The sequence below is a fragment of the Biomphalaria glabrata genome, chromosome 8 (assembly GCF_947242115.1).
Source record: "Biomphalaria glabrata chromosome 8, xgBioGlab47.1, whole genome shotgun sequence".
Taxonomy (NCBI): Eukaryota; Metazoa; Mollusca; class Gastropoda; family Planorbidae; genus Biomphalaria; species Biomphalaria glabrata.
In genome coordinates, this window is record NC_074718.1 from 23510013 (window position 1) to 23535656 (window position 25644).

The window sequence follows — 25644 nt, forward strand, 5'->3', positions numbered from 1 at the left end:
AAACATTGAGAGTAAAAATTACTTTGTCATCCATTTCACTGATTTTACATTAGATTGACTTGTATGTAAAGATTAGTAATATTTCAATATATTGTTTCTGTGAACTTTATATTTTAATAACCTATTCTGGTTTGAAAAGGTTTTATTTATTTATTTATTTATATGTGTGTGTGCTCACAGGAGGTCGAAAGAAAAATATTCCATTTAGAAGACAGAGAATGGAAATAGATCAAACTGTGCCAGAGAGTGACATCTTTGGGTTTAAAATTCCTCCACCTGAAGATCCATATGTTGCTGATTTGTTACAGGTAAGAGTACTGCTACAACTGTGAACATTTTGTTTTCATTAGAAGACAATTTTTTTCATTGAACACATTTTAAATGCCCATAATTTGTTTTCATTCATTGCTATCTCAACAACAATACATGTCTATATGCAAGCCTTTGAATGGTACTTATGTCTGCTAGCACTTTTTGTGAAACATTAGTCATAGAAGAAATATTTTGTTCATAACATTGATCAGTGAAACCTGAATCACATTTTCATTCATAATGATATCTGTATAATTATTTCCAGCACAAAAGTGACTATTAACAATGTAACTCATTTTTTCTTTGCTGATGCTATTGATCTCTAGCTTGACTTGGAGTTAAATAGTTATTTCATATAAAATTAGTTTGACATCCAATATTTATTAATTTGATTTAATCAATTTTTTTTTTCATTACAAAAGAACTAATTAATTTTATTTAAGGTGGCTGATGCTAGAATAGCTGAACTGGAGGCTGCTGTTAATTCTGCTGCTGATCAAAAGGAGGTGATGGACAGAAAGCTAAAGAACTTTAGAGAACAGGTAAGATTCATACTCTATTGTCATAGACTATCCAAGAGATAACACTTAAGAGTACAGGTAAGAAAGTTCTTTAATTTATTGTCATAGACTAGCCAAGAGATAAAGCACTTAATATGCTCTAGAACTTGTGACATCATGAGAAATAATATGATATTCATTCAAGTTGATTAGAATGAAATTGTGTGAATGTAATATGTACATGGCTATAATTAAAAAAAAAAGAATATACATATAACCCTTTTGTTAACATTTTTGAGACAAGCACCTGTACGATTAAGGCTTAGCAAGAAAGTAAATTCTTCAAATTACTTAGGCAGTGAGGGGTATTTATACAGGATTTTCAGTTGAATAGTCATTTTTCCTCCTTGACAAATTTCCCCGATAATGCATCTCTCCTTGCCCTGCTATCAGAGAGCTAGCTCAGACTTAAATGAAATGATTATTTCAGAGAAATTAAAAATATTGAAAAATACTGTAATGATAATTTAATTAATCTTAAATGTAAAAATAAAATGCCATTCAATTTGGTACTATCTTAGATGATAAATTAAATTTTACTGCCAATACTTTTTATGTCAGTTGAGATGAACTCCAATTGGGGGAGTGGTTTAACATAGGTTTCTCGATAGCCCCAATATTAGAACTGTCACTGGGTTGATGCATTCCTCTACTACAACATCCACTTTTCCAAGATCCCATGATGTCTCTTACTAAACCTGTGCACAACAAGGGGGGGGGGACTGGGTGTCTCTGTTATCAACATCTCACATGTAATGTTTGAGTACAACTGGTGTAAATGTTTATTTTGTTTTCAATAGTTACAATGTACTGCGTAAATTGTAAGACAAATTTCCTCATGCATAATAAAGATTGTTATTATTATAAATAGCATTGAGTATTAACTTTTAATTTTGAGTAACTTATATGTATAGTTAAGTTTCTGCTAAAAGAATATATGATTTCCATAGACATAGAAATATCTGGACTGGCATGAAGCTTTTTTTTTTTTTTTTAAATTTGAATTTCAAATAAAGAAAAGTAATTTTTTTTCCCATGCTTTCTCTGTTAATAATGTTAAAACTTTTAAAACATGTGACTGAACTCTTCCAGCTTGTTTTGTAGTATTTAAAACTTTAATGAATACATTTCCTTTTTGTTAAATTTATTGTGTAATTTTTAAATGTGACAGAAATCGTTATACAAAAAATAGATTTAAAAATGTTTAAATTACATTACTTTATTTATGTGAATATTCAGTTCATAAAGAACAATAATTACATAGTACGAGTCTCAGACTAACTTTACATTCATACCAAGGGCGTAGCCTGGTGGGTTCTTGAGCTTCAACCCCCCCCCCCCCTCTCTGGAAATGAAATCCCCCCCCCCCCTTTTCCCCTTGTAGGGGGAGGGTGGAATTTTGTGACTGATTTTTTTGCTTTGATTTAGTTTATTTTAGGTGAGATTTTAATGTTATATCATCACTTGCCCCAGCGCAACCAAGGGAATTTTGAGTTTAAAATCCCTTTCCAGGGGGTTTTGCGATTAAACCCCCCTCTTATATAAAACAAAAATAATGCAAACGAAAATACCCCAATTCCAAGATCATGGCTAAGGGGAATTTGATTTTTAAAAAACCTTCAAAATTTTTTAAATGATATAACCCCTTCTTCAGTATAAGGCTAAAGCACCAGATTCTATGAGCGTAGCTCCAGAGAGCTTTAAGTTAAAACCCCATCCAGAGGGTTTTGAGTTTAACCCCGCCCCCCTCCAGCGGGGTTTGAAGCTAAAAGCCACCACTTCAATATAAAAAAAAGCAAATTACTCACTCAAAATTCTATGAGCGTAGCTAAGGGTGTTTTGATGTTGTTTAAAAAAAAAACCTCAATGATTTTTTTAGTTTAACCCCCCCACCCCCCCAAACAGATGGTTTTGACGATAAAACTTCCCCTTTAGATATAAAATCTAAAGCAAACTACAATCACCTAATTCCAAGAGCGTAGCCAAGAGAGGTTACACATTTCTACCAGTGGCTGGGCTCCATTAATAAAGTGCAGTGAATAGCATGGAAGTCATCTGCTGGAATTGAAAAAAAAAAGACTAAATGTCGCTCAACAAAGACGGCTAAAACGGATTTTAGGAGTCAGTTATAGAGATCGGGTCTCAATCAAGGAAATCCTATGCCGAACTGGAAGTCGAACACTTAGTGAGGTTGTGACAGAGCGTCTCATGAGGTTTGCGGGACATGTTCTCTGACATAATGAATTACGCATACCAAGAGTTGCGATGACATGGAGGCTATTACGAGGAAAGCGGAAACGGGGAATCCTAATATAACTTGGTGCCACACTTTCATGGAGGACCTCAGTGCAGTGGACACGGGGTGGGAAAAGGCTTCAGGCATTGCCAGAGACAGATTTTTGTGGAGAAAGCTTGCTGCCCAATGCGCAAACGGCGCGGGAGGATCTAAGTCCTAAGTAAGAATAGCAGATTAGATTTTTGAAGTAAAAATTTTTAATAGCATGATAATGCACTTTAGATGCCTCAGAATATGCATTTTTTTTGTTTTAATACCGGCCCGAACTCCGCTATGGGAGCTCACAGCGCTCCCTCAGACCCCCTTGCTGGCAAGGACGGGGTGTTTACAGTTTATTCCACTCACCCCAGGGAAAACCTGTTCTAGGTTACAATGAACTTCTTCCGAAAGAATGAAGGGTCGGAATGTAATTGAGATTAATTATGCGCGCGCGCGCTCACACATATATTTGGCTGGGGGGAGGGGGAGACCAAAGCGCCCCCCCCCCCCCCCCACCCGAAAAAAATCCATGCTAAACCCATGATTCATACACAATACAATTTAAATATGTTTGGATTACAAATACTTTCGTCTTATAAAATCTTAACTATTATCATAAATTGATTAATATATTGTCACTGTCCAATGTCCTGTAGTCTGTTGAATTTTTGGAGCACAAGTAATTTTCTGACTTCCATGGGTTCTTTCCCTATTTCTGGATGTGTTTCCTTCCATTTCGCACACATTTCTCACTATCCTATGGTACTGTCACATGTAGCCATGGTTTGGCATGTCTACCAACCTGGCCAAATATAGGTTTACTCTTTTAACAATGGTATCAATAATAGTATGAAAAATAATTTCTCATAATAAAAAGCAGAAAAACATTGCTAACATGAATCTACATTAATGAACTCATGGGTGACCCTGTATGTCAGTTGTATTCACATATTTGGTTTTACATAAGGTGATGAATATTTTGAGTATTCTATGTAAAAGATGCAGATAGACATAGGATGCCTATTACATCTGTTTTTTTTTTAATGTGAATGCGTACGTGTATATATTATGCAAAGGTTTCTTGTTGTTTCTCTAGTGCACTCTATTAGAAGAGTGACAAGCTCCAAGAAGCACATTGTTGACTTTTTTAAATTATACAATTTCTGTGAGGTATATCTACTTTGGTCTACAGTGAAATGAATAGAAAACAAAACAGTTCAATACATTTTTCTTTCGTTTACTTTCTAGTGATCCCTAGTATCAAAGACCTTTACTTTCTAGTGGTCCCTAGTATCAAAGACCTTTACTTTCTAGTGGTTCTATAGTATCAAATACCTTTACTTTCTAGTGGTCCCTAGTATCAAAGACCTTTACTTTCTTGTGGTCCCTAGTATCAAAGACCTTTACTTTCTAGTGGTCCCTAGTATCAAAGACCTTTAATTTCTAGTGGTCCCTAGTATCTAAGACCTTTACTTGCTTTTAAAAATGGTGTATATTAAACATGTATGAAAAAACAAAAGACCCGCAGCAGATACAGGCAATAGTGATATTGGGTTTACAATAGCTCTTTTTATGAGAGCTTATATAAGACATTGACAGTTAGACAGACAGATATCACAAAACCAAAGGCATCTTTGGCCACATGACACCCTCTTTAACTGCCAAAGAAACAGATGAGCTTTACAGTATCTGCTATAGTGCTGTCTAAAGTTTATACTAAAAATATTTTTTTTAGTGTAATCTATCTATTTTATCTTGTGTACTATCTCCCTATATTGCATTATTGTTTATTTTTTAAACAAAGATAAATTTCTTACTGTGTAATCAATAAAAAAATGTATTTAGACCACATTCATTCTGTACAGAAATGTATCTCTGGGCTCAGCATTCAACCTACATTTACAGACCTAGCCAAATAATTGCATGTTTGGCTTGCTAACAAGACATGAGTAGGTAGGACTCTCTTTACGAGGTCTACTTTATGAGTGTGTGTTTAAAAAAAAAGATTATGTAGAAGGTCATGTTAAGTATTCAACTTTGAAAGCCTTATCCTAATTAGTTGATGATTAGAATTTGTCACGGGATTAGAAAGAGAAGGAATTTCAGTTTCAATCCCTATCCTGCTTAGATGTTGCATGGCTGTAATTTTCTTGTCAATTTTTTGACTTTGTTGTATGTCTGTGCATTGTAACTTGTTAAGAGAACTAAACAGCTGTTGTGTTATCTAAGACGTTTCTCAGACTTGTCACAACTGTCTAAAAAAAAACTTTTTCATTGAATCAATACCAATAACTTTTGTAAATTCTGTCATCGTATTAGATCAATTACAAGTGCAATGGTAGCTGCATAATGCAGTGATGCCCAAAATACGGCCCGCGGGCCAGATCAGCCCTTGACGTGGTCCCATTTATTTTTATTTCTGTCATCTGATATTCTGTATGGACGATATTTGTGGTGTGTATAACCTGTCACTTCCCCCTATCATCTGATATTCTGTATAGACGATATTTGTGGTGTGTAGAACCTGTCACACTCCCTCCTTTCCTTAAAGTTTACTTCACAGTTCCTCGAATAAACTGCTCTCATCAAATTTTGACTAGATCGGAATCTGTTGTTTGGTTTTTTATTTTGTATGCACACCTCGAGACTTGTCTATCGACTGATCAGTTGAAACATTGGACCACTGTTCGTCATACTTGAATAATAATGTCTGTGTTGTAGGCGCCTGGTTAGGTTATTCTCTGCAGGAAAAACTTTGTTATTCTAGGACAGGGGTGGGAAAGTTACGGACCGCGGGCCACATGCGGCCCGCGGACACCCAAAGAAATCAGGTGTGCCACACATTACACATATAAAAATGCAAACAATATATTAAAAATAAATAATTGTAAATATCTATAGACATTATTGAAACTTTTGATTCTTATCTCTTATAATGGAGAGCTGGAGAGGCTAAAGAAACACTTTCTCTAAACGTCATTCTAAAAAGTTCAAAGTAAACGAAGATTATTTTAAATGGCAATATTTCGAAAAATTCACTCAAGTAATAAGTTAAACACACTACAAATATCGTCTATACAGAATATCAGATGACAGGTTGTACCAGTGATTCCCAAAGTGGTCTATATAGACCCCAGGGGGTATACGAAAGTGAAAAAATAAATTGGGGGTCTATGAGATGTCCACGGGGGTCTACGATAATAGATTTCATTAAAGTAGGTCGTGACTTTATTTTTCACATTCCATAAATGTAATTATTTCATACACTAATAATTTGTATAGAATATTCAATACTTTAAATATTTTTCCTGATGTTCAAAAACGAACAATTGTTCTATTTAATTTCAATACTTAGGCATATTTCAATAGCTTAATTTTGCCTACGTGTAACTAATGTTTAAAGAAAAAGCAATGTAGACTGTACAGCGTTAATTATTTAAAATTGGGATTCATTCCTTCCATGTCAAACAAGCGGTTGCTTAAGTACCAATTACACAGACAATGGCACGCTGACAAAATAGATACAGATTTGAAAAACTTTCGAACACTCAAAGATAAAGTTCAGAATAGACCCACAAAATCTCTCTTCGACAGCACATAGAGAAGTTGATGGTTTGTGAGCGTCTGACAATATCCCTTTACTAATAACAAAATACGGAAAACACTAAAGGCAAAACATTGATTTCACCTGCCGTTTTACATAAAGCTAAATCTGATAGTATTAAAAGAATTTCTTTCAGCAACCAGTTCAAGGTCACATCGGTGGCATGAGTTCTACAATTAAACGCTTCTAATGTAATTCATGACAAACGACCTATATAGGCCTACAGTTTGGGATCAGCGGCTTCACAAGCTCTCACAGGGTGTAGTGCCGTGTGCTACAAACTACCTAATGGTCGCCGTCTCCTTATTTTTCCGCAGGGTTGACCTACGAAACCTTTCCCATGTTTTCCATATCGTCTACACAGAATATCAGTTAATAGGTTATACACATCATAAATAAAACTGGTCCGGAACATTATGCACGAGAGTAAACAGTTATATACTTCATATTAAGTACAACTATACATTTGTGGTGAAATGTGATGAAATGTAAACAGATACCGTCACAATTTAAACAAAAATTAGTTCAAGAAATTGGTAAGTCTTTGTTATAATTCCTCAATTGGAAGTGCAACACACACACACACACATATATATATATATATATATATATATATATATATATATATATATATATATATCACATATATATATATATATATATATATATATCCCCCCCCCCAGTCTCCAAATTTTTTTAATGCGGCGATCGGCAGAAAAAGGTTGCCCACCCCTGTTCTAGGAGGTTAAACCGGAAGTGCCTGCAGTACACAATTGAAGTCAATAACATTCCAACTAATATTCAATTAGACTGGTTTATTCAATTCTAATTGTTCTTGACGTTGAAAGAATAATCTCTGCAAGACTAATTCTTTTTAATGAAAAGTTAACTCTTTGTAGTATTGTATTACAAAACTAGAGTGGCTCGACATAAATGTCCTTCACCTAGACATGGTACCTTGCATTGTTTTTGTTTTGAAAGAAAAGGGAACGAACTTCGTCGTGTAGTTGAAGGAATGGCAGTTCGATAACTTCTGGCACTCTTAGTGAAGTCTAAGGAGTCTCTAGCTTGTCTTCAATACATGTATACTGTCGGTCATATTCATTTACTCTTTTCAAATGTTTGACTGGTTTAAAAACTTTGAAGCTTTTAGAAGAAACTTGCAACCATATGGCGGGTTCTGTTTTCTTACCATTCTCCGTGCTTCAGTGGCTTATCTCCGATACGTTTAACAGTTAAGCTGAAAAAACAACTGTGCTTTTGATAATGTTTTAAACTCGTAAAGCACCAAGTAAATATCTGATAGACATGTTGTACCTTTTTTTTTTCTTCTAGAAATTGAACATTGCTAAATGGCTGTATGCATACGGTAATCGCGAAACAATGTGTACATTTTGTATAATGTGTATTTCTTCCCTAGATTCGGCTAAAAGAACCTCCTTACAAATATTGCATTGTTTTCCTGCTTGAACTCTTAAAGCCAAACCATACCGTAAAAAAAACAACAAAAAAACAACAACCGGGTCTTATATTTTCTTTTCTTAACGTTCCCTTTCTGGAACTACATGTTCACATGGGTTGTTCCAAAATGAAAACATTGACTTCAGCACTAGGGATGTGAAAACGATGACGTATTTCGAATGAACAACAAAAACTCCCTTTCAATGACGTGTGTCACTGTTCACCACAGAATTACAAATCTAGGATTCACAGCACTGGCGATACGTGTTCTTACTCTACGCCGCTTGATTGACTAGTCATTTGTAAGTGTTGAAAGTATTTAGGCTGGGACTAGTAAAATATTCGAAATCATTCTGGTTCACTTGTCTGCTACATCTATCCTCGAATGACAAGTATATTTAAAAATAAATAAATAAAGTAAAAACTTTGTACAGTGTCAAGTTTTTCAGGTTAAAATATCCCCCCCCTCCCAAAAAACAAAAAATTGAAGAAAAAAATCCACGTTTCCTGTGATCTTAGTCAACCACTGGCAAATCGTCATTCGACGCCCAATGGGTGTCGTGACGATGCACATGTTGAGAACCAAGTAATAGTGCATGTGGACCGACATTTTAACAGTAGTATTGAATCTTCCCTTGTACTCATTTTGGGGCAGCAAAAACTTCAGATTTTCTAGCTAATGAATGTGTCGCATACATGGACATACCTTAACCCAATTCTTTTGTCTTCGTTAGATTTCAGTGGCTGCTGAGACGCCCTTCTCTCAAGTACCTGTCACTTTTAGCAACACGGGATTGGGTTCATTGTTAAGCCTATATATTAAAGTCAAGCTTTGTGACCGGTAGTCCTAGCTGTGCTAATCTCCCCTTCCTCCTTCTTGCCATACGCTTCGCATACGTAGTTCAGTTGTCGTCTAGTCAGTCTTCTAACCTATCTGATCAGGAATTTAATGGTTCGATCGATGTATCGATCCTCCGTTCGATCATTTTTAAGCGTCTGTGCAAATTTAATTGTCTATTGGCATATCAGCACCGCAGTATCTCGCTCGTGGTCTGTTATTCAATTTGTTTTGAATTGGAAACTAGATTGAAGTGTTGACCTTATTGAGTAGTAAAAGAATCACAAGACACGTCATAAATATGGATGTGCTGTAGCGAAGGTTTCTCGAACGCTTCCATCAAAGATGCCTTCGCACCATAATGGGCATACGCTGGCAAGACTACATTACAAATAACTATGTTCTGATGGAGCCCGGTATGGACAGTATAGAAACACTAATTAACATTAAACAGCTGCGCTGGGTCGGATATATATCCCACATGTGGGAAACGACCTGATGCCAATTGCGATCTTCTTTGGCGAGCTTAAAGAAGGACGGCGTAACAGAGGTGTCAGTAAGCGCTATAAAGATAAACTCAGGCGCCATTTCACCCTCACTGGCATAAAGGAAAGTAGCTGGCATCAAATGGCCTGTGAAAGAGACAGTTGGAGATCACTGAAAGTCTGCGAGACACATTTGTGACCAAAGGAAGACAGGCGATGAAAACTAGAAGAAAACTTAATATTGACCGCCGGGGGACAATGGCTTTGTTTGCACAAGATGCGGAAGAATATGCAGGTCGCAACTGGGTTTGCATAGACATGTGAAACACTGGACTCCTCCTTTATCTTCGGAATCGAAGACTTTACCATTATCTATCTAAGAGAGAGGGAGGAAGGGAGGGATGTAATTGACAGCACAATTCTCTTTTCATTCAGCGCTAGGTTTCTCTAAATGCCATTATTATTTATTATTTCCTTTTATCCCTCTGACTTTTCATTTCTGATCTATTTGATTTACAGGAAAGTATAGATTGTAAGATTTTATTTATAATAACAGCCTAAACATTAGTGTTAACAAACATGATGTCAACTCTCAATGCGCTGTGATCAAACAATTAAAACGGCAATCGAATAAGTTTTCCTGTTCTTCGTAAATGTAGTGAAATATGCAAGCTGCTTTGTAACTTTCGCGCTGAAGGTTATGAGTGGAAAAACGCGGTGCAACTAGAAGAGATCTAGGACTTCATTAAGAGTTTACACAAGCACTTTTCCCCACATTTCTGTATGGAATATATAAATATATAACTCTATGTAAGAGATATCGGTCTTGGACGCGGTTAGTTTATTCTATATACTGTTGGTACTCAACCTTTTTTTTTCTCGGGGGACATGTGAAGAGCCTCCACAAAAATTATTGAGGCCAATGGAGTTGAGCCTCTGTGGCTTCATTTTGGGCAGACATTTTACCAGAACGGAATCAATCGCGTCATAGGCCATAGATGGCTCTCGGGCCGTAGTATGGGCATCACTGATATAAAGCAAGTTTGTGTCAGTGTGCGGCCCCTGCATATACGAACAGTTTTTTTTTTTTTTTGTTGAAAGTATTACATTCAATTCAATGACATAGTATGTCATAGAAACAAAATCATTGAATTCTTACGTTCACCAACTATGTCATCACCATTCAGTGACAGTACTAGAGATGGGAAACGAACCGAACCCGAACCGAACGAACCGAACTCGAACCTCACTTATGACCGAACCGAACCGAACACGAACTTTGAAACTGCTTGGTCCGAACCGAACGAACCCTCCTTTTCTTAACCGAACTAATTTTGCAATTTTTGCATCCCTTTTTTATATTTTGTGTTTTAAAAAAATAATTACTTAAATATTTTATTTAAATTCTAATGATTCCATTATACTTTGAAAACTTGGGAGGGGGTGGTGGTATTTTGAAAAAAAAGCGTCGCTCTTTGATTCCCATGTGTTTTTCCGTACGTGCCGACTCTCCCCCTAACCTTGAATTTTCGCGGGCTGTTTGCATTATTGGTTTTGAGTCGAATAGGCGCCCTCTAATTAGATCTAGATCTAGATTCAAGATCCTAGTAAGTAGAAAGTCATTAAAAAGACATTAAAATATTGTCACTTTTATTTGAGATGGCTGTTAGTTGAGAGTAGAATATTTTTTGCCGATTAGAGAGTGTAGATATCTACAATAAGTTCATTTGTGTTCTAGTTTAAAATAAATTTTAATTATCTTCTATTAAGTGATTTATTTTTACAAAATTGTGAAGTATTCCATATTGGAATATTGTCAGTGGCGTAGAAAGGGTTGGGGAGGAGGGGGAGAAATGTAAAATCCCCCAGAGCCCCCACTTGAAGGGTGACTCAAATTAGTGTTTTTTTTACAATAAATATTCAATATTACGCAAAATGCAGGGGCCCCCAAAGAGGTCCAGCCCCTCCCGGGCCCCCAAATGATGAAAAATTCCTATCTACGCCCCTGAATATTTTTACTATTATTCTGTTTTGCATTATTGATCATCAGTATTTTTAATGCAGCGTTTCTCAAACTTTGGGTCCTCTTCCGTGGGTGGGGATGGTTAGTACCTTGAATTGGGCGATGGGGAGACGCAACTTCTTGACAAAAAGGAGTGTCATAGAGTGTGTGTGTGTGTGTTCTGGTGGCGGTAAGAAGAGGTTAAGCGATTGATTGGTGTTAATGCATTAAGGATGATGAAATTAGCGTAATGCAAATGTGAAAGGGCAGACAATCTTGAGACATGAAAGAGTAAAGACGTTGTTTTGTGGTGACCTAGATTTTGTTTAAATATCAATATATTTCATTAATATTACATCTCTATCTCAAATTAAATATGTGAATATTGTAATAATAGTTAGGCTATATTGAGTTGTTCACGTAATAACTTTATTTTAAAGTTTATTAAGTTTATATATTATTATAAGGCTTGTCTTTGAGTCCGAAGATTAGTGAGGAATGCAGTTTTTCCCATGGCTGCGCTTGCCCAGCTGTGACCTACATATTTTGCCACATCCAGGGCAAGCATAACCACTGTTCGCAGGTGGTCGATTTAGTTTTTCTTTTCGCGTCTGCGTTTGTCCTCGGCAGCGGATTTTCTTTTGGTCTCAAATGTGTATCCCGCGGCCTTCGGGAGTGAACTCCAACTGACTCGTTCTAAGGCCGCATGCAACCAGGTGCTCTTTTCTATGTCAGCTAAGCAAAGTTGACGCCTAAGCTGGTCTTTGAGGCGTTTTCGTGGGGTGCCTCTGTAACGTCGACCACCTTTTAGCTCACCAAAACAAAAAGACTGCCTTTGGCATACGTTCGTCTCTCATACGGGATACGTGCCCTGCCCAGCATAACTGTCGGACCATAAGAAGTCCATCTATACTAACCTTACCGGTAAAAATATAAAACGCCTATATTGGTTCAATTGTACTAGCTGTTTGTAAGCGACAAACCAACGACCAACTAACAAAGAGAGGGGGCATAGAAAAAAAAAGTTTTATTTTTAGTGTAACTTATCTGAATATTAGTATAATTACATGTTTAAAAATTAAAATATATTAAGTGGAGATGTCATTTTATCTTCTAATAAGACCTTATCAACTGAAGACTGCTTTTTGCGAGGCGCGTATGCACAATATGGGGCAAAACGTTTTGAAGAAAACATTTTAAAACATCTCCGCTAGTGTGATTCTTCTGCATTTTTTTTGTCTCAGAATAGTCGAATTTCTTCCGTATATTGCAATTTATAATAGTGACGACTTATGTGTGAACAAAAAAATCCCCCGATAGAGACGTCTTTACAAGAAGAATATTTCTTTAAAAAGATCATGCCCATTATAGAAGTACGTGCGCAATATGTAGGCCTACCTAGAATGTCCCTTGCATAATTCTATTGGCCAGGTCTGCCTCTTTATTATTAGATTTAATATGGCCCTCGACTTTTTTTTTATTATGATGAATAGTGCTTTCTGAAAGAAAGCACATCGATATTTGCCTTTTTAAAAAATTCGCCGAGTCACGCCCTGAATTAAACCACTTGCCGACTTGAGCGAAAACCTGCCGCATCTTCATTTCTATCTCCATTAAGAAATTTTTACAACGCTTTAAATGTATTTAGGCAACATTATTTTTGAAAAAGTATTGCCCATAGGCCTATTATATGTTGCAAAGTATTTGTTTCATGTAAAAATTCAAATAAAAAAGTTTTAACTAATAAATTGCATTAAACCTTATAACTTAATTTTGCTATTACATAATTTCATAGCATCGAACCGAGCCGAACCCGAACTTTAGACCTGACCGAACCGAACCCGAACTATACTCGTCATCGAACCGAACCGAACTCGAACTTAAATCTAACCGAACCGAACCCGAACTTTAAAAGTTGGGTTCGATTCCCATCTCTAGACAGTACTAGTCTAACGTTTTGGAGACTTCTTTTCAAAATGGTGTATGTGTATGGAAAATAGTTGGCACATGAAATTTAAAAAAAAAAAATAATAGACGTAAGTTCTATTTCAGAAGACCAGAGGTAGATGTAGCATTCATGTTGATATAGGCGAGGATATCTCAACTGGCGGCTATACGAACAGAAAGATGGCATAAAATCAAAAACTGCCGCCGCTAATATAATCATTTGACTGTGTCCAACACTTGGCGGCATACAGTTATGTCAAAAGGAAAACAAAACATGCCATTGTTTTTGTACATTGTTCTATCTAGAAACAAGACAGTCAGTGGACTTGGTGCCGGTATGTTCAGTTGAGAAATATGTTTTTGTACATTGTTCTATCTAGAAACAAGACAGTCAGTGGACTTGGTGCCGGTATGTTCAGTTGAGAAATATGTTTTTGTACATTGTTCTATCTAGAAACAAGACAGTCAGTGGACTTGGTGCCGGTATGTTCAGTTGAGAAATATGTTTTTGTACATTGTTCTATCTAGAAACAAGACAGTCAGTGGACTTGGTGCCGGTATGTTCAGTTGAGAAATATGTTTTTGTACATTGTTCTATCTAGAAACAAGACAGTCAGTGGACTTGGTGCCGGTATGTTCAGTTGAGAAATATGTTTTTGTACATTGTTCTATCTAGAAACAAGACAGTCAGTGGACTTGGTGCCGGTATGTTCAGTTGAGAAATATGTTTTTGGTAAGTGTGGATTTAATCATCTGTGTGTTGGGTTCGTAAGATATTGGTGCGGGCAAAGATCAGACTGTGGAGTATTGTGTGTATGGGGTCGGGTGTCGGTAATGATCAAACTGTGAGGTATGTGTGTTCAGGGGTAAGTGTGTGTGTGTGATCGATCTCTAGGTAAGAAAAGGAGATATGCCTTACACCGCCCGGGTCTTATCGCCAGGGGACGTAAGCGGTATATTGATTCGGTCCCCGAGAGAGGGAGTTTACAAACCTTGCGTGGACTTGTTTTTCAGACACAGCACACTGGAAAGTCTTGTGTGTTCTGCAGACACTCTCTGGAGACGGCGTCAGATTTCTGCCCAGGTTTTCATAAAGTATACAGAAATATTTCTCATTCATTTAGACTTTTTTTTGTTCATATTAATGTTACGTTTTTCCGTGGAGTATCTAGAGATAGTATTGAGCTATTTCCTTTGAGATCTGTAGTGACTGTAGGTGTCGGCAAGTTTCTTGCCTTGGTTCTTATTTCCATTGGGATATAGTGTCAATGATCTGTTTGCACACAGATACTTGCTTATGAAATCGTTGAGTGACACCAAGTTCTATCTTTGTGTTGTTTGTGTAATACTGTTGTAGACACTTACAGTGGAGCTGAAATAACAACATTCTAACTTGAGTATACTGATCGTTTGTTGTTGTCGTCTCTAAATATCTTAATGTACTTTGTGTAATAACGCTTGTAACAAAACAACCTGATAACAACTTTCTCGTAGTTGCAAGCAACTTGACTTGGCTTTTGCGCTTCACAATTGAAAGACTAGTTGAAATAGTGGTTAGAATTATTAATTAAGTATTGTTTATATACTTAAATGTATCATACGCATCTTTTGTTTCTTTCAATTCTTGAAATAACATGAGAAATAAAGAATATATTTTTTGTTCCATCTACACCTACATGACCGATCATGTGCGGGGCACACTTTAGGGGTAGTAAGTCTATGTACGGTATCTTTAAAGGTTCTTTAAACCATGTCAGGGCATGTTTTCAAGTCCCCCTCTCCGACCTGACTAAGTACACACTCTCCGATACTGTGTATGCTTATGACAAACTCAGCCAGATCGAAGTATCGATCATTAAAAATGACACACACACGCACAAAAGTTTTAATTTTGTATTAGTTCAGCACCGCGTTCAAGTTTTGACATTTGCCGCGACTCCAGAGCGCAAGTCTAGCGAGACTAATGGGTTTTCTTTCTGACACATTTGTTTCGTGAACCATTTTGTTTAATCGTCAACAAGTGACCTAAGTCTTGAACTGAGTGGAACACCGCGAGGCAAGACTATTAGTCTCTTTAGGGGTATGAACACAAGTTGCTAGCAACTGTAGCATTCATAGATCTAGCGAGCTGTGCTCTCTTAGTGTTTTGGAAAGAGGGTGGGAAGATGATCTAATGAACTCCTTGAGAAATGATTGCCAGTGTATCATGTCACGTGAAGTAGGCTTTACACTGAAATAATTACTACAACTTACCGCCATAGAGTCAAATGCAAGTTCACATCAGTTACAACACAATAGGCCGACCAACATGCAAAATAACTACTGAATTAATCATAGATCTTAGAATGTCACTTTAGTTTTGACAAAGTCTGTTTGGTAAAAACCTGTGCTTTCATTTCATTCGTTTTTTTTTCTAATCAGATTTGTAGGTACTGGTGGTTTCTCTTTGGCTCTCAAAGTCTGCTCTCTCTGTCATCAATCATCTATCAATCAACTAAAAATCTGCTCTCTCTGCCATCAATCATCTATCAATCAACTAAAAATCTGCTCTATCTGCCATCAATCATTTTAAAGTGTGCTCTCTCTCTGCCATCAATCATCTATCAATCAACTAAAAATCTGCTCTATCTGCCATCAATCATTTTAAAGTGTGCTCTCTATCTGCCATCAATCATCTATCATTCAACTAAAAATCTGCTCTCTCTGCCATCAATCATCTATCAATCAACTAAAAATCTGCTCTCTCTGCCATCAATCATCTATCAATCAACTAAAAATCTGCTCTATCTGCCATCAATCATTTTAAAGTGTGCTCTCTCTCTGCCATCAATCATCTATCAATCAACTAAAAATCTGCTCTATCTGCCATCAATCATTTTAAAGTGTGCTCTCTATCTGCCATCAATCATCTATCATTCAACTAAAAATCTGCTCTCTCTGCCATCAATCATCTATCAATCAACTAAAAATCTGCTCTCTCTGCCATTAATCATCTATCAATCAACTAAAAATCTGCTCTATCTGCCATCAATCATCTATCAATCAACTAAAAATCTGCTCTATCTGCCATCAATCATTTTAAAGTGTGCTCTCTCTCTGCCATCAATTATCATAAAGTTAACTTCCTCTGCCATCAATCATCATTTTTCTTGCCAGGTTTTCAGGTACTGGTGCTTTTTCTTTGGCTCTCCAAGTCTCTCTCTCTGTCATCAATCATTTTAAAGTCCACTCCCTCTGCCATCAATCATCTTGAAGTTACTTTTGGAGCTACAATCCTAATGTAGCTTGAGCAGCACACTGAAGAGTTTGAAAATCAATTGCTTTATTTTAGATATTGGGATACTAATGTTTCAACCATAGAGCCAGTTTTCATCTTTTAGAAGCACTGAAACTAATGCTGTATATCTAAAAAAAAAGTTGTTTAAGTGGAAAATATCCTTCTCAAGATGTGATGCATTTCCCTCCATAGGAAGTATTGTGTACAGATTTGTTTTCATAAAAACAAAATGGGCCTGTCAAAAATGGAAAAGTTTCTACTTTCATATTTTCTAAATCAAGCATATTACACACTTGCATTCATGTGCACACACACACACACAGAGTGATTGAGTATGGTTTAGAAAAGTTTACGTATTCTAAGCTCAGACTTTAAAAAATTAGATTTACATACTTAGTACAATACCCCCTCCCCTGAACCCAAAATTCAAAAAACATAGAAAGGTAGGGTGCTGGTAGCTGGGTGATCATTTCATGAGAGACTTTCCAGCACCCTATATCTATGACAATCTATTCACCAAATTTCTGAATACCTTTGACCTCTGGAATCATAGGAATGGTTTAGTAGGAGTAAGGATCATCCACTGGTTTATTTCCTACTTTAATTAACTTTAACAAGCGCGATACATTTACATGTGATTAGTAAAAAGAGGCTTGGAAAAGTTATATAATTGTTGCTGGCACTGACGCTCCTTCACTTGGGGACTTAAAGTTTTAAACACATTTTAAAAATTGTGGTAGAAATTGTGCATAAATAGTAATGCTTACAAATCTTTAGAAATCTATGTGCCTAGTTTTTTAAAAGATTAAAGAAATTCTAAAAATTAAAAGATAAATGTCTGTGATAAAACTTGATGTAATGGTGTATATAAAATGTGTTGTTTTTAAAACTTTAAAAAAATTTTTTTATTCCAGCTGTCTAATCGTGATGCAGAGATAGACAGACTGACCAGAATGTTGGACGGAGGACGACCAAGTGATGTTGTGGCCCTGGAGGCTAAGAATCGGGCCAATGAGCGAATGATTTCACACCTCAATATTCAGGTGAGGTTCCGATCTTGACTTTTATGTAAATCTATATCTTCAATTCATCAGTAACAATATTAACAAATGGAAGTTAAACTATAAATAGGATCAGGTTCTAAAAGATTGATGAGGTTAAAAAATGTGAATTTTTTTTTAAAATGTGGAATCACAGTACAAAATAAAAATAGAAACAAACAATAAGCAAAAACCCTAGTATATGTGTATAGGGAAATAAGTATGTGTCAAGTGTGTGTAGGGAGATGTATGTGTGTATCATTGATTCATTGGCCCCCTTCAGTTATAAGAGCACTATGGCGCATCTCATGGAGGACTGTTACATCCAAAAGAATGTCTTCATACAGGGTAAGCAGTGTCACTGGGTTTGTCAATGTATAGCACAGTGTTCTGCAAGCTGCCTAAGGTCCACTGTAGGACTTAATTTTTTGCAGGGTTGATGCTTGGCAGAACTGTTAACGCTAACAGGAGGAGGGGGCAAAAGTGAGTACCTGGTGCCTAAATGAAAGATTTGGGCAGGATGGGCTTGTTAGCCTTGGATAACTAGCCACCTTGGAGCAGGAAGACTCAGAATCCAAACTTCTGCTGTATTGTAGCTAAACCCATGTGTGTATAGAGCAATAGCTATCTATGTCTTATGTGTGTGTGTTAAGAAATGTGTGTACAGAGATTGTTATTTATGTAGCTAGGTAAGTATGTATAGAATGATTGGTAGGTTTTGCTTTTTATCAGTCATTCTATTTCAGTATGATTACACATTTTTCCATATAAGAGATGAATTATAATTATTATCCCTTTATGGCGTTTGATTTGAATAATCTCTATTGAATGCAGATTGATTACCTTCAAAATAAGAATCGTGATTATGAACGGAAGTTAAGGGAGGCAAACCTTGAGCTGGAGACTGTACTCTCTGACAAGGAGCGTGTGGCCAAGAAACTCCAGGCTGATAAACAGATAGTTGTTCAAGCTGCCGACAGAGAAATGAGTGAAGCCAAGGTCATTAGTGTTACCACACTTGATTATGTAAAGTAAAGTTCCCCTTTCAGACCTTGTGATCTATAGGGCAGATGATGTTAAGGTCATCTGTTTCTTTGACTAATGGTTAATGAGCATGGTGTCAACAACTAACCACCTTTACTTTCCCCAACTTAAGTCAGATACTCATTAGAGTTGGGTGGATTCAGGGGAGTCCTAAAAATCCTGAAAATCAAAATCCCAATCTTCACCCAGATTCAAACCCAGGACCCCAGTTTTGGAAGCCAACTGCTTAATCACTCAGTCACTGCTCCCTCATTACACTTAATTGACCTTTATCATACTATGCATTATAAAAGCATTATAGAAAATCATATACCAACTAAATACACATCAAACAAAATAAATAAATGCTGGTTTAATAATAGACTAAAGAAGCTTTGTAAACAGAAGGAAAACCTATATAGAAAATTTAAAGAAACTAATGCAGAAAGAGTTTACAAAAAGTATATAAACTAATGCAGACAGAGTTTACAAAAAGTATATAAAAATTAAACACTTAACCCAAAAAGTAAGCAGACATCTGCAGAGTGAATAGCCCCAGTGTTCAAAATACTTTTTCAGATTATTTGCAGATGATTGCATAATATATAGAACAATAAAAACAACACAAGACACAGATATTTTACAAAGAGAATTAGATGAATTACAGAAATGGGAATCAAATTGGAGCATGTCTTTCCACCCAGAAAAATGTCAGTTGTTAAGAGTAACAAAAAAACTAAAACAAATTAATTCCACTTATCTTAAATTATGGTGTCCGGAATCAAACCAGTAACACAGACTAAAAACGCAAAATACCTAGGTGTTATAATAAATGAAAAACTGTCATGGAATCCACATATTGATGAAACTACAAAAAAATCAAACAAAACATTAGGATTTATTAAAAGAAATTTCTATAAATCAAATAAGAACATAAAACTAAAATGTTATTTAACTTTGGTTAGGCCAATAATAGAATATGCATCCTCCGTTTGGGACCCCTCAACTCAAGAAAACATTAAGAAACTGGAACAGACACAAAATAGAGCAGTGAGATTCATAACAAACGAATATTCACATTTGACTAGAGTAACACCATTATTAAAATCACTAAATTTAGAAAGCCTTCAGGACAGACGACTCAAAAGTAAAGTAGCAATTATACATAAAACACTGAACCATAATCTTCAAATACAAAAACAAAATTTAATAAAATACTCTGAAAGACACAAAGATAAAGGCACATTCCTCGTGCCATATGCTAGGACAAATTTTTACAAATACTTCTTCTTCCCTAGTGCTATTAGAGCATGGAATGGGTTGCCTGAGCTATCCAGGAAAACCAGTGACTTGGCAGAATTTAAGTCATTGGTTAATATGAATGACTAAATGCATGATGCGTAGGACGTAATCATCTTCTTTTTTGAAGTAACGTCTGTATTATATAAGATAAGAAGATATGCTCACTATCTTTTATGATTTTCCATAAACTTCATTCCCTCAGAGCAAGAATTATTTTAATCTTTTAGATTTGGGCTGGCTAGTAGCACATTTCTGTTCATAAGGGTAGCTAGCTGAAATGACTATGAATTTGATGCTGTATTTGAAGTATTTTATCTGACATTCTTACCCCTGATCCTTGAAATAAGTGGAACCTACTCCATCTGCCCCCTAGTTAACTGTTGATGATAGAAATAGGTGAACCGTATAATATCTACCTCATCTACCTACAGAACACTTTACTTTAATTTAAACAAAAAAAATAGATGGACAAGGAATGAAGGCACCCATGTGCTAGTCATGTGTTCTGGTAACACAGGTTCGTCTGAACCTTTAGGATGTATGCCAAACATTTTCTTAACTGGTAATGTTGGGTGATCTAATGCTGGCCTTGGAATAACCTGATGTAAACAACATCTTTTGTTGATAAGACAATATAGAAAAGTTAAATAGGTTTACATATAGGGGGCAAAAGTGAATTAAGTGTCGACAGCAAATAGATCAGAAAATTTTGTCATTCGTTTATAATGTAATAGACAAAAATGTTAATAATGTGACTTAAATAACTTATAACATTTTTTTAATGCAATAAATGTATTCTGTACTATTTTGTATTTGTGTGCTACAGGATGAACTGGAGAAATCTCGCTTTGAGTTGGAAGACATGGATCTGACGGTGGCCCAGCTCAAAGCTGTAAGTTCCTCATTTACTTGTATGTAAACACTTTATACTTATTGGGAGCATTCCATTGGTTGTTAAACTATAAAAGATAAACAGCTTACTACATTCCCTGGTGTACTCATTATAGGACATGGTTCTACCACTCAACCAGTGTTAGCTTGGTTAAAAGGGCCTTAGCTTATTGTTTGAAGCTGCATGACAACTACATGCCTTGACTTTTCTTGTATGTTACCTGTAATGTGCAAGCTATGAACTATGAATGGTAAGGATTTGTTGTAACTTGCACACCTTTGAAAAATAGGCTTCCTTTAAAATTTGTTATGGATAAGGTTGCTTCACCTCTGTTTTGTAGAAGTGCCTCTCTATGCCATTATGAGTAAGTTGCAAGAAGATTTTAAAATTATTGTAAAACTGGTTTTGATGAATGATAGCTTTATAATATCTAATTCAGAGAATAACACTTAGGTTTAGGCCTTCATGTGACATCACAATGTTTGTGTTTGCCTTTGTACCAATCTGCCCCCAATGGGGATGAACATCAAGGGATGCAATTTAGTGACAAGATTCATACATTATGTCACAAACACCATCTACCAAAATTACTATTACAATGCTAGGAGTTTGAAAGGTAATGTGGACTATACTGTTTCGTCTTCACCTTTACTGGCAATTTTTAGAATTAATGGCACAACAATCTGCCAAAATTGACAATAAATCAAGCATGTAGAATTGATCTACTACTGAAAGAATGGTGAAAATGCAACCGGCGCCTGGTAATACATATGCCCAACCTGTGTCCGCAGCTGTGTATTAAGGATTGGTCTCTTTAGTCACACAAGAAGTTGCAAAGGGAAAAGATGGTCTCTTGAGATGTAAAATGCCACAGATGATGATGAGAGTTTATCTCTATCCATTAGCAAGTATTAAAGATATATTTGCAGAATTAAGGGAAAAGGACAATCATGTGAGAATTTATATAAATCAAACCTATAATTGAATTCTAATGGATACCAGAATTATTTTTAAAGTGACTTCTGTCAAGGTTGTTTTTTTGTGTGACTTTATACATTAAATTGCTTTTGATTCAGTTGCATTTGTCTCTTGTTATATTTGATATGTTGAAATATATTTTTTCAATGTTAAAATATTCTACAATAAAACAGTCATTTTACTATTAGTGCTGCATCGGTTACCTTGTTTGCTTTCCTGCAGGAACAAAACAGATTAATCAAAGAACTTGGAGACCTAAAAGCAAGACTGTCCACCAGAGAGGCAGACAATGTTCGGCTGGAAGGTCTGCTGGACAGAGTGACAGAAGAGAAGAAACGTCTTGGACAGCGAGTCAATAAACTTACAGCCAATGGTAATATTTTAACTTTTTTTTTTATTATCGGCTAGACAATACTAAATTAAAAATTAAAAAAATGATTAATATTAGGTAGAGAGTTACTATGTCTATTTCTATGTCTCTAGACATTACTAAATTAAAAAAATAAAAATGATTAATATTAGGTAGAGAGTTACTATGTCTGTTTCTATGTCTCTATGCCCATCCCAGATCAATCCCTACCTAGTCATGTAAAAGATGCTACATAGTTTGTATTTTATCTTAAGCAATGACATACACATAGATATTGAGAAACAATTACAAGATATCTTCTTAACATGTCAACCACAAACAACATGCACTAATTACAGCCAACCATTCCAATATCTTGAATATGTGGATTACCAGGAGAAAGAAAGAAATCACAAAAGCTTCTATTGAATAGTACAAGGTATGCAGGAAACCAAAAGCATGACGATGTCCTCGTGTGAACCGGAAAAAAAAATGTTTTAAAAAGTTCATAATATTTCATCTGTTTAAATGTTTGAGGTCTTTGAAATGTAAAAGTTAGCCATGACATATTGACAGCTTTAAACATCTTTATTATTACATAGAAAGCCTTTTATAAAACAACAATCAAACCAGTATTAATGAAAAGAATGGTGCTAGACATCAACAAATACCTTATTGAACACTTAGGATAATTGATCTTTATGAAAAAAGAAACAATACAGAAGTAAATGCATGAAAAATACAAACTAAAGAAGGATTTTAAAATGTTAAAGAGATTACAATAATTGGGTCTCTTATTTATACTTTGGAGAGCATTACAGAACAGCACAAAACTTGACAGAGATTCTTTCAAATAACTAGTTAAAGTGATACATAATCAATATTCCAGTGAAACAATGTTATCATGCTAATGTAAGTCTAACTTAGATGGATGGATAGGAGAGAAAAACAATGGTGTTATATAGAGATGGTTTGGGGCACTAGAAAATATAAAAAGCTACTAGATGTGTGATAAAAAAAAGGTATAATGCCACAGTTCTCACAAAGAAGGAATGGGTTGTCAGTTTGTGCTCATTGAGTTCCTGATGATAGGATGTGAGAAACACAGATTTGCTCTCTGTAAAACTCAAGCTAGAAACATTTTTGTTTAAGTTTGGGTGTGAAGGGGACATATGGGAGATAACAGATAGCAAAGTATTTAGATATTGATTTCTAATCCCTACACTTAGGCAGTGAAAAAAAGAAAATTCAACACATACTTGAACGAGAAAACAACATTAAATAAACAATTCCACTCATTTTATTTTTGACTCACATGAATAGAATTCAGGTATTGGCAGAGTTTTTAGAGAATGTTCCTGCCAGTTGTAATTAGTTATAAATACAATCCTATATTCTTTTTCTAATCCTCATGAGATTCTTCTATCTCCTCAGAAAAAGAGCTAGTCCTTGAGATAGAGAGGCTGAAGAAGAAAAATGGACCAGTAATCAAGAAAACCAAGATTCCCAGTAAACTTGATATGTTCATACGCAGCATAGAAGAAGACAGGGATTACTACAAGACCCAGTCAGAGTTTTTAGAGGTCTGTTGTTGTTTTTTCTTGCTGTAACCTTAAGATTATAATTTAGTCAACATTTTGCTTAGTTACATGAAAAATAGACTCTGAGGATTGAAAGAATTTATCTAAGACATCATACATTTCTTTCTCAATATATTTTGTCCATGTATACATTTCACTTGAAAAGACAAGTGTTAGGGCAACACAAACCAGTGGCAATGCAAGTTCTGAAACAGAAGTAACTAGTTGTCATTTATTGTGTCACTGTTTTTTAACTGGCTATAAAACACTCAGATCAGAGGTCAGAGTCTGCAAAGTAGTGAGAGTTCCTTATAGGTGATCCATGAGGCAGATCATGTAAAGAGTGAATGAAATATTTAAAGCATGATAACTTTTTTATTGTCATTTTGTTGTAATTCTTGCTAATCTCACCCCTTCACTTTGGGATGACTGGGAATGCACTGTGGCTGCTAAACCATTGATAAATAGTGTTGTGGGCTAGTATTATGTAATTTAGGATGCTAGAAAATTGAGTTTACCAAGCTCTTATAAGATTGTGACATTTGTTTTGGAAAGGTAGAGGGTGTTTAGTCATTGTGCTGACCGCCGTAGAACTATTTTTCTTAAGTGACCCATAGGGGTGCACAAAAACTATGTACAAATAACTCAACTTCATAATACAGAATAGAATGTTTTTAAAGATAAATCATAGTCTTATCTCAATAGTCTGAATGGTAGGACTTGATATATTTTCTATTTTGGGATTTGTAGTTTTCTTTATTTGCAATAAATAAAGAGTTGAGTTTCAATAACTATATCTCTCTTTGCAACACTTTTTAAGGCTCTCCTAAAGGGTGAAGCCCCTATCAGTAACCAGAAAGTCCCTCTTAGAGCACGATCAGCATCATCATCAAGGGCACAGAGTCCAGCTAGGAAAGATACAGCAGTAAAATCTAACAAAAAGGTAAAAAGTTATTTTGATTTGGGCACATCGGCACAATTTAGGCCATGTCGTAAAAAGTTATTAAGAAGGCTTAAAATGTTAAATTATATATTTATATCAACTACAGAAATCTTAGCCTGGATGGGAAGAAAAAAAAAGTACTTCATAGCTATCTCTTCATTTTTTAGAATGTGTGTCTTTGCTCTTTGACTTGCGGAAAAGGAATTATGCAGTTTCTTTGTTTATAACATATATTAATTCTTAAAGGATTTGTAACTTAAATTTTTTTTGTGTGTAAATTTTAAAGATCTAGGTAAAGAGTCTTTCTGAAAAATATATATATCTTATGCATTTCAAAATCATAAAATTGTTTATGATAAAATAACAAAACAGAAATAATAGGAAACTTCAAAGAGCTGTCACCAAAATTGATGATTTGGCTTAAGGTAGATACCTTATTCAAACTATGACAAAACTTCTGACACAATGAGATTGAGATGATAACTCCTAGTTAAAAATGCTCATTTACAGTGGATAATTTCAAGACAAATATGTTTGTTTGGAATTGGTCCAAAATGTTTGCTGTAAAAAGGTTTAAAAACTCCAGTAACCTTTTGAGCACTGAAAAATATAATTGGGCTGCTTTGAAATATTAAAGACAGACACGTTAGTTCCACCCATGAGTTTTGTGTGTATCATTCAGCAACTGTATTATCTTTTTTAAGTTTTAAATGGGCATGTCCTGATTATTTAAGCTTTAAATAGGTATATCATGATTTGCATTTATACATTAAAGC

The 25644-nt window shown here is 35.5% G+C and overlaps 1 protein-coding gene across 6 annotated transcripts in view; it reads left to right on the top strand.

Annotated features, from left to right (window-relative positions):
- LOC106054678 (centrosomal protein of 135 kDa-like) overlaps nucleotides 1-25644 on the top strand; it is a 46641-nt gene that overhangs the window by 4659 nt on the left and 16338 nt on the right. Inside the window, exons 5-12 of one of the 6 annotated variants that reach the window (XM_056037796.1) lie at nucleotides 181-308; nucleotides 756-854; nucleotides 17676-17804; nucleotides 18636-18800; nucleotides 20953-21018; nucleotides 22219-22369; nucleotides 23780-23928; nucleotides 24746-24868. In XM_056037796.1, coding sequence (XP_055893771.1) covers nucleotides 181-308; nucleotides 756-854; nucleotides 17676-17804; nucleotides 18636-18800; nucleotides 20953-21018; nucleotides 22219-22369; nucleotides 23780-23928; nucleotides 24746-24868 — 1010 coding nt within the window. The other 5 variants (XM_056037798.1, XM_056037797.1, XM_056037799.1 and 2 more) reach the window with 5 other exon arrangements.